Raw genomic sequence first — 9,459 nt, forward strand, 5'->3', positions numbered from 1 at the left:
GGTGTCCCTTTAAAATAATTGGGCCGAATCCTCATCTGTGGTTGGTTTGTTGCTTCCCAGCTGATTCCCTGAGGTCAGTAATACGGTGAGGGCCAAGGGGGCTTTATAAAAGCAGCAAGAAGAGCTCTGTAGGGCCTTCTATTTTTGGGGTTGAAGTCTTTGGGCTGCGATAGTGGAAAATGTCCTGTGGAAGTCACATTGGGTTTTATCTGCAATCCTGGAAAAGAGGTAAAGTAGATGAGTGGAAAGGCTTGTTTTAGCTCTCAGACAGATGGTCTCTGAACAGTGCTCCTCTAGAACAGTTGGGCTGTTGTAAAGCGGGTTAATTTGGACTTAGAGGAGAGCTAATGTATGGCTTGTCTATTCTGGAGTCCTGTCCTATGGGGTTAAAAAGAAAAGTTTTCAGAGAATTAAGAAAGCTTTATCTTGAACGTCTGGTGTTGCACATGAAGTGCGAGCCTTCAGCAGATATGACCAGCTTAGCCCTGTCTTCCTTGCTTCTCTTTTGCTCTGTAAGAACTTGTTTTGGGGTTAATAGCTCCATCACTTGATGAAAAGCTATCTGAAGGGTAATCTTAAAGTCTCACAACTACCATTGTAACTCATTGATATCTGTGACTTCGGGAAGTTACAGATGGAAACAAAGTTATGAAAAACAGGTGACAGTTCTTAGTTCTGTGTCACAAACAGGATGCAAATCTGTGGGATTTGCATGGTTCTAGCATCTTCCTTTTGAAAGGAAAAACTTAGGAAAAGCTTTTGTGTAAGATTTGGAATGATGTCATTAGCTTTCTCCTTAGTAAGAGGAGGGCATTAGCCTAACAGCACTAACGGCTGGTTTCTAGCTTCTGATCTGTTGCTGGCTTCCTATGCGATCTTGGACAAGTCACTGCACCTCTGGGCTGACTTGTTTTCCCTGTAAAACTGAAACACTGTGTGCTCTTGGACAAGGATTGTCTCTATATTTTACTATAATCCATGACTTCCATTTTCAGACAACTTCCCTGGTTACTATAGCAGAAATCTCAATATATACCTTCTGTAGTCGATGACCTGGGCAGCCTGTTTTGAATTGGCTCCCTGGAGTCGCATTATTTGTCAGTCTTCTCCTAATGTTCACTTCAATAGCAATTTGATTATTTGTCTTGGAACTAAAACATCTAACACCATGTAGCAAAATAACTTATCTTAGTTTCAAGGTTTTATACTCGTGCCTTTATTTACTTTAGATTGCTTGCCCTTGGAAGTGATTTCTGAACTAGCTTTCTTTGGAATTGGATGGCTGAGCTTGAAACAAGCTTCAAGCAATGAAAATCTGCTGCGTCCCAGAGACAATGAGTTAAAGATACAGGGTGGCTAGATCCTGAGTAGAGCAAATAATGCATAATTCATGGTGCTTCCCAGAAAACTTCTACTTCTGCTGGGGGCTTCCTCAGAACTGCGCCCTGCTCTCCCTCTTTCACGACTGCCCAAGAAATTACTGAGGTAGAGGATTATCAAGAGTTTCCACTGAGTGTTTTTAGTTTTACCTAAGAGCGTGCTTGGACACTTCATGATTGTAATGCTTGGCTGCACAGGATTATTGCAAAGCCTCTGAATAGTGTGCACTATTGCTAAGGCCAAGTTTCCTTGTCCTCTTACTGATACATAAATGATTTACGTCCAAATGTAGAATAAAGCTGAGTTTGTATTGTGACCTACACATTCAAAGCCATGTACGGATTAAGAGTAAACTAGGAGGAGAATCCAGCATCATCTTTGTGGCTCTGGTTTTCTCCTACCTTTGATGCTGCTGGGGAGCAGAAGCACTACTGGTGACAGAGGCTTTAAAATGATGCTGCATCTGATCAGATAGATGTACTACGGGGTTGTTTTACTGTGGTAGCCCAGCAAAAAGGGGAAACTCTGAGGTACATGACGAGCCAGATTGAGATAGCTGTCTCACTGACTTGTTTAAAACAGCTACTTCTCTTTTTTGTACTCTGATAATTAGCAGGCCAATATCCCTGCCATGGCTAGGGCAGAACCAACACACTTAAGAGTACTTCTCTGGCTGCACTTGGATGTATTAACTACGTTAAGATCTTTGATATTTTGAGTATCTTGCATATAACTACAAAATAACTGTTATTGATACTGTAACAGGCTACATGGCATTATCTCTAACAAGCCATTAGTGATGTCTTGTTTTTCAAATACCCTAATTAATAACTGAAACAACTTCAGTACAAAGTTGCGATGTGAATAAATGTAAGAAGGCATCTGCTGATTTATATTTATCGGTCTCCAGCTCTACAGGGTGTACCCAAGGTTACTGATGAGGCCAGGTTAGAACCCTGTTCAAGGGGGTTTTTAAAGCTTAACTCTGGCATTTGTAGTTGACGACAGTTCTTTAACTTAATTTAACGTTGGGCTTACTGTTTCAGTAAGAGAGGAGACTGCCTGTATTATTTGGCAATCGTAGTGCTTTACTAATTTCAGTGAACACTCAACACCACTGCTGCTGGAATGAGGCGAGTGTGAAATTTTGAATTTAATTATGGCTTACAGGTCAGGGTACAAGCATGGAATCCAAACCCCCTGCTCCGGATGGCCACTTGGCTTGTCTTCAAAATTCCAGAACACTGAAATACTTCCTTGTTCCAGCCTCTGTAGATGAGGAATTTCAGACTTGCACTGCTCTTCTTAAAATGAACATGCATGTGTTTACCTAGTACCATAACTCAAAATATCTTACAAGACACAAATCTTACTATTTGGCTTACAGTTCTGAATTCTACTGTGTGCATAAAACTGAGTACCGGCTACTCTAAATGTGATGCTCCTACTGCCTTCGGCTTCAGTGCTCTGCTTCAAGGGAACGATTTTCTGGACACATAAGGCACTTCCTGTCCTCAATTAAATTACTTAGATATGGTTTAGATATGCAAACACCTCCAAGAAACATCTTAATGTGTAACTGGAGAATTGCTCGCGAGAACCAGGAGGGTTCTGATCAAAAGTAACCACTTGGTTTTACTCATTTTGTGCTTCTGGGTTCACATAGATTGGTTTATTTAGCTAAAAACAGAGACGTTGCTCTGGGCTAGAGCCCAAAATATGCTTCCAAGGTTTTGGCAGAAGCAGCAGCAAAAACACACTCATTTTAAACAAGTAGCTACTTCATCAGCACAAAGTTAGTGCTATTTAAACTGCTTGAAGCGGTGTCATGATTTGAACAGATGTTACACTGGAAATATTTTCAGTTCTTTGTCACAATGTTGGTGGTATTTTGGTGTTTTTAACATAAAAGGAAGACTATAGCCAATGGTGTTTATCGATGTCTAACTACTTCTTAGCTAAGACCAGAATCAAGACACTTTTCAGTCAGAGAAAACCACTTTCGTGGCTGCGCTGCAGTTGAAGTCACGCCCTTATGTTGTTAACAACGTAAGGTTGGGATGAACAGGTACCTGGATTTGTGTGTGTGCGCAACCCAGTGGCATTCCTTCTAGGCCACTAGCTACCTCAGGGTTCTGGCATGCTCAGGTCATTACTGCTGACCTTAACCGAAGCATTTTTGTGCAATTGCTTGCGACTGAGCCAATCCTCAGTGTCTCTCAGTGGCACAGTAAAATTAAACAACTCTGCTTATCTTTTCTTACATAGAACAAGTAATCACTTATACAGCAAAAGTCTTTTATTAAAAATCACAGCACACCGATCCTTTGGCCAATAAAGGCATACATGAAAGGACATAAATACACATACGACACGCTTTATGCAGTTACCAAGAGTTCTCATCGTCGCAGACAGCTTCAGGTTTCTAGCAGTTCACTTCCTGTACAAATGCAGAGCAAATAAACTGTGTGCCACACCCCGCGCCCAAACGGTAAAGTTACGTGGCTGCAAAAAATGTGCAATTTAATGGTTTATAACCTACTCGGCACGCTACCCCACGTTAATTCTGTTTCATAAAGGCACACTTACGTAGGATCCTCCAGCTTCAGACAGGCTGCAAGTCACAGGCTGACCCAAGCTTTACTAGACGTTATCTGAACAGTCTGTCTTAGAAAGTGGTAACTGGCACATTATGTTGGCATAAAGTAGTTCCAGTTCCCAGGTAAAAGCGTATTTTACGCAGGTACGCGTAGCAACAGATCAGAGGCTTGCAGGCAGTGTTCTAAATAAAACACACAGTAGCGTAGGTGCTGACGCTTCGTCAAGCGCACGGGAACACCGAAAACGCGTTTCAACTCCGATGCCGGAGCTGAACAGAAACCAGGACAAGTGCAAGTCTTAATCACCTTCCCGTGCTGCTGGGCTTTCCATCAAATCTGCCCTTAGCTCGCAAAATATTAATGTTAACAGATAGGAAATACAAATTTAAATAGTGAGAAGTGAGGCATTTCAACAATCGCGAACGTAAAGCTTGTCAGAAGTGCGACACGCAGAAGCGGTGTGTGTGTGAGCAAACTTCACATGGACAAGGCTGGATGTTCAGGAAAGTGTTGAGCTACCGGTGTAGTAACTTCTAAGTTGGGTTTTTTTTTTTTTTTTTGAATCTTGAACTGACTATAGGAATTCTTGGAAGCGTGAGGGGTTTTGAAGTGGAGCTGTTAGTTTGTTTAGTATGGCGATGTCCTGGTTCTGGCTGGGAGAGTTCATTTTCTTCCTAAGAGCTGGTAGAGTGCTGTGTTTTGGATATAGTATGAGAATAATGCTGATAACGCACTGACGGTTTGCAGTTGTCGCTAAGTAGTTGTAGTGCTTAGACTAAGCCAAGGACGACTCATCTTCCCATGCTCTGCCAGCAGGGAGGGGCACCAGAAGCTGGTGGGGGGGGGGGTGGCCACAGCCAGGACAGCTCACCCAACCTGGCCAAAAGGATATTCCCTACCATATGTCATGCTCAGGATATAAAACTGGATTTGGGCAGGGGGAGGGAATCACTGCTGAGGGATGGGCTATCAATTGCCAGGTGGTGAGCAATTGTTGCATTGCACATCACCTTGTTTTGTATATTCGTTTATCAGTAATATTATTATTATTTCCTCTTCCTTTACTCTCCTATTAAACTGTTTCTAATTCAACCTGAGGTTTTTTCTCCCCCCCATGCCACTTAGGCTAAGCCAAGACCAGCAATTAATGTTCTAGCTATTAATTTCTACACACTAAAGTAGTCCTGTTGCACATAATTTAATCACTGGAAAATAATCTTTCTAGTTGAGTTTATGCCATTGTCAGCTTTAAATATTTCCATATCAAGCCTTAGGTATGATCACAGAGAGGACACATCATGAATAATCACTTTCTCTATGGTATCTATTAGCTCTGGTCGAATGTTAAATACCTGATTTAAAAAATAATTTTAAAAAACCCACCTGTAAATACTAACAAAAAGCTCAGTAGTGTTACAGATCAGCTCAATGGTAGTCCTGAATGGATGTCAACATAAACTTACAGACCTGACACAGTTGCCTAACTTAGTGTGTAACACACCAATACCTGGAAAAGCTGAGGTGGTTAATTTTTCTCCTTCCACAGAGTAACATTAAAAATGCAAAGTATTTATGAAGAGAAAACTTGGAAATCAGCAGAAACACTCCTTAAAAAAGACCAACACATCACTCACCTATTGCCACTAAGGATGGCTACAAAACAAGATCTGTTCCTGGGTGACTTTATTGTTACTAAGGCCTGTAACACAACTTCCCGCTCTAATTTATCTGCTGTAAAGAACAAAGGCTGCGTATTTCTCAGCAGCACTTCAGCATCCTCCCAGACGCTGGACCCACTGAAGCCTGACTCCTCCCCCTGACTTCTGAGAGAGACAAAGATTACATCATGGCTTTCAAGTATAAAGCCATCGCGTACTAGACCTCTGAGGTAATGTCAGGAAATACGGAACCTGGTCCTGGGGAGGGCTGAAAGATAACTGTGCGTTGCTGCCCTTAAAATACTCGGTTCCTGTGTTGCTCAAAATGGGCTTTATATTTCCCGTTAGAAACGATGGGCTCAAAAGTGAATTTTGGACTGAAAATTTAGGTTTTAAAACCTCGGTGACTCACTCATGCAACACAGAGGTGTGTGCTGATTACTGAAAATAACTTTAACAAGATCCAGGTATCAGGAAGGTAAGAGTGGGCAGCATAATTTCTGAGCTTCATCGTGCAAGTGTGCAGGTAGTACAGGCAGAGGGGGGTGAGGATGGGAGTTGTGGGTAGGGACAGTCAAAGTCAACAGTGTGAACAATGTCCATGAATGCCGTTATTGATGGAAATTAATAACCAGCACATTCTTACTAGCTTGAGAAACATGCAGCAGACTTCTGATCCGCAGTTCAGGTGCCAGTACTTTAAGAAATGGCTTGTACACCAAAAATTCAAGTACTGCTTGATATGTAATTCTCATGGACATTACAGTACCTCCTTGAACAAATTTAAAATGACATTTAGCTATCTTAGTTTTCCTATACATTATACATTTTTTTCAATAATTATAAATAAATACTCACATTACAAGCATTTAATCACATATATACACATAATACTAGTGAACCCCAAATGGCAAATAGATGGTTTTTAAAATGCTAAAACCAATTTAAGTTTCCTGTAGTCTTGTTAAATTCCTGGTGTGGAATAGTGTACCTTGCTGGAAAGCACATCTGCTTCTCTGGCAATACATAAGCATGCATTAGAATGGACACATGCTGAAATAAGTTACTTTCTTCAGTATCTTAATTTACCTTTGTTTTAGAAGGAAGTCAAAGACTTGTTCAAATTTTCAAAACAGAGGATTAGCATCCTCTGCAGAAGACTTCTTAATCCTCAATAATTCAAACCAGAAGATAACAAAAAACACCCAATACTTGATTCCTTTGGTATGAATTCCTAACTTGCTGATTTAAGAAGCAAAATTATAGATATTGGCACCTTCTTTTTCTTCCAGTTTGTCTCTTCCCACAGGTGGGAACAGACACTGATCTAGGGAGGGGCAGAAATGGAATTGTATGAAAGTGCAGTGTGCAAAAAACTGATAATTAAGAATGCCCTCTGGGCATAAAAGTAAACCCTCTGCTTTTACTGAAAGATCTGTAGCTAATGAAGGCTACTGGGAGTCAGTAGCTCTGTACTGGTACTGGAAACACTTCTGTGTTTGTTAGAGCACCTGCCCTTCAAAAACGTTTGGATTACAGGCTTGACCTGAAGGTTCAAAGACAAATAACATGGTGAAATTGTGTGACCTGTTCTACAGCCAAGAATGTCCTGTCTGCATTTACTGTTCCATACTGCATCTGATGCTGACAAGCTCTGTCAGTACCAGAATTATCTGTAGTGTAGACAGGACTAAGGGAAGTATTCCCATGTACTGACATATCACTCAAGCAATTAACTTAGACCTCCAGTAAAACTATTTTTAGTTCCACTAAAAAGCACTGTTGGAGAAGAGGAGGGAATTCACACAGTCTAGGTTCAGGCATCTAAATGTGACTGCTGGCGGATTCATCTCCTGCGATGTATGTCCTGAAAAGAGACAAGGTTGCCCTCAAACAGGAATTCAAGAGTGGGGGAACCTATTTCTCTTGACTACATGCAGGGTTTACTTTCTTAGCTGAGGGGCCCAAGTTAGGGCAGTCTTGTTCAAACTCTGAATAGCTTCCGCTGATCGGATCCTGTTTACATTTTACAGAAGTAACCCAGAACAATATAATTCTGAAGCCTACAATACCTGACTTTGTAGTAGTCAGTGAGATTACTTACTGTTGGGGGAGGAAATGTTTCTTCATACAGTGTGGAAGAGAAGCCAAGAGAAACACCTATGCCTAACAACTGAAGGCTAGCTTTGTAGCATAACTAGTTGCCCCCAAAATAAGATAATGTATTCTATACTGTCAAATACCATAACTCTTCTGCCCTTCTACATACTGACTTACTCCATAGCTGCCAGATAATTTATGTACATGTCTTTAAAACAACAAAAAGCTTAGAGACAAGTTACACAGAAGGCCTAGTAATTCCATTCTTGTAAACTGGCGCACATGCCAAAGAACACTCTCTCCCTCCTCTAACATGAATATCCCAGGTAAAATTGTTCCCTTTACTTGCCTGCTTGTGTCAATAACCAGCCACCTGTTCCCACTGGCAACAGCATCTGATTTGCGGCCCCATTAGAATCTTCAAACCTTGCCAAACTGACACTTGTTCCTTGCCAAGAAATAAACAGCAGATGCTAGTTTCACAATCTTATAGATAGCATAAAGGTCTGCCACGATCTTTAGCCAATAAATCTTAGAATCTGTTAAAAATCTTCCACCAACTTTTCGTCCAAGTTATCTCCCCCAAATTTTCTGTACTATCCATGTTTTGCAACGCATTATTTACCTTCAGTCCTGTCATAATGAGCCTTTCCATGCTTTTTGCCATCCATTTTTTTTTAAGACATCTCTACATCATGCCACATCAGTACCTCTTAGGAGTTTCAGGGTTTCATCGATCGTGACATAATGAATCGTGCAAAATCTTTTGAGTAATTTTTAAGCCCTAGTTACTGGGTTTCTCCCCAAATAACAGTAACCAAGCTCAGAGAGTCCATCAACGTTCTGCCTTTTCCTTCCTTGGTCTTTCACGGGATGCCATCCTTCCTTTGGCAACACTGTGAAGGAGGCACTCCCCAGTCATACATGTAGGAAAGGCGGAGCTTAACCTCCTCCTTACAGAGCTTTCCTTCTTTAGCCAGGGTCTGGTGCTTTTCCAGCATGTCCTCGATGCTTTGCTTATGAGTTACTATGTACTTATTGTTGCAACCCCGTGACTTATACTCAGTGTCAAAACGAGGGTCGTGCACTCTCTTCACATCAATAGGAGCCAGCCACACCCCCAGGGAAACATCTTCACTCTGCCACATGTTCAGGTAATCCCTGCTAAGACGCAAATAGTGCACCAGATCCGCGGAAATCACATAACCACCGCCCAGAGCATACGGTAGGTAGTAGTCACAGAGCACCCAGGCACTCTCTTTCCATTTGCCACCAGATTTGACTCGACCGCGGCCAGAAAAGAAGCCCCAGTAGAGCCGACGCGGCTCCTTGGCTCTCAGCTCTTCCACCAGCACATCCAAGCGTACGAAGGTATCGTCATCGGCCTTCAGCGCAAACTGGAAGTCCAGGTGCAGATCCAGCCAGACGTAGGTGGCCAGCACTTTAGCAGTCAGGTTCTCGTAGGAATCCCGCAGCTCTGGCAGAAGGAGGAGGTCTCTGTGCCGGCTCTGCTCTAGCTCCAGGCCACGAAGCTCCTCTGCCCCGAGCCCAGCCGTGCCGATCACAAAGCGGCTCCAGACATCATCGTGCGGAGGGTGCCCGGCGGCCGAGAGCCACGTGCTGCGGATGATGCTGCGCCGCTCGCTGTACTTGGGGCCGCTCGTGATGAGCACGGCCAGGAAGGCGGTCTGCTCGGGAGAGGGCGGCGGGGCCGCCGGCGG

At 42.6% G+C, this 9,459-nt stretch overlaps 1 protein-coding gene across 1 annotated transcript; it reads right to left on the reverse strand.

The window, feature by feature from the left end:
* Window positions 1–8,604: 8,604 nt before the first annotated feature.
* On the reverse strand, window positions 8,605–9,456 carry B3GALT6 (UDP-Gal:betaGal beta 1,3-galactosyltransferase polypeptide 6; the record flags this gene model as incomplete). Its single annotated transcript, XM_010149675.1, has 1 exon — window positions 8,605–9,456. A coding segment is annotated over one exon (852 nt), but the record flags the coding sequence as incomplete, so codon positions are not given.
* Between the last annotated feature and the right edge of the window lie 3 nt (window positions 9,457–9,459).

This window comes from Eurypyga helias, unplaced genomic scaffold (assembly GCF_000690775.1).
Source record: "Eurypyga helias isolate BGI_N326 unplaced genomic scaffold, ASM69077v1 scaffold6694, whole genome shotgun sequence".
Classification (NCBI taxonomy): Eukaryota; Metazoa; Chordata; class Aves; order Eurypygiformes; family Eurypygidae; genus Eurypyga; species Eurypyga helias.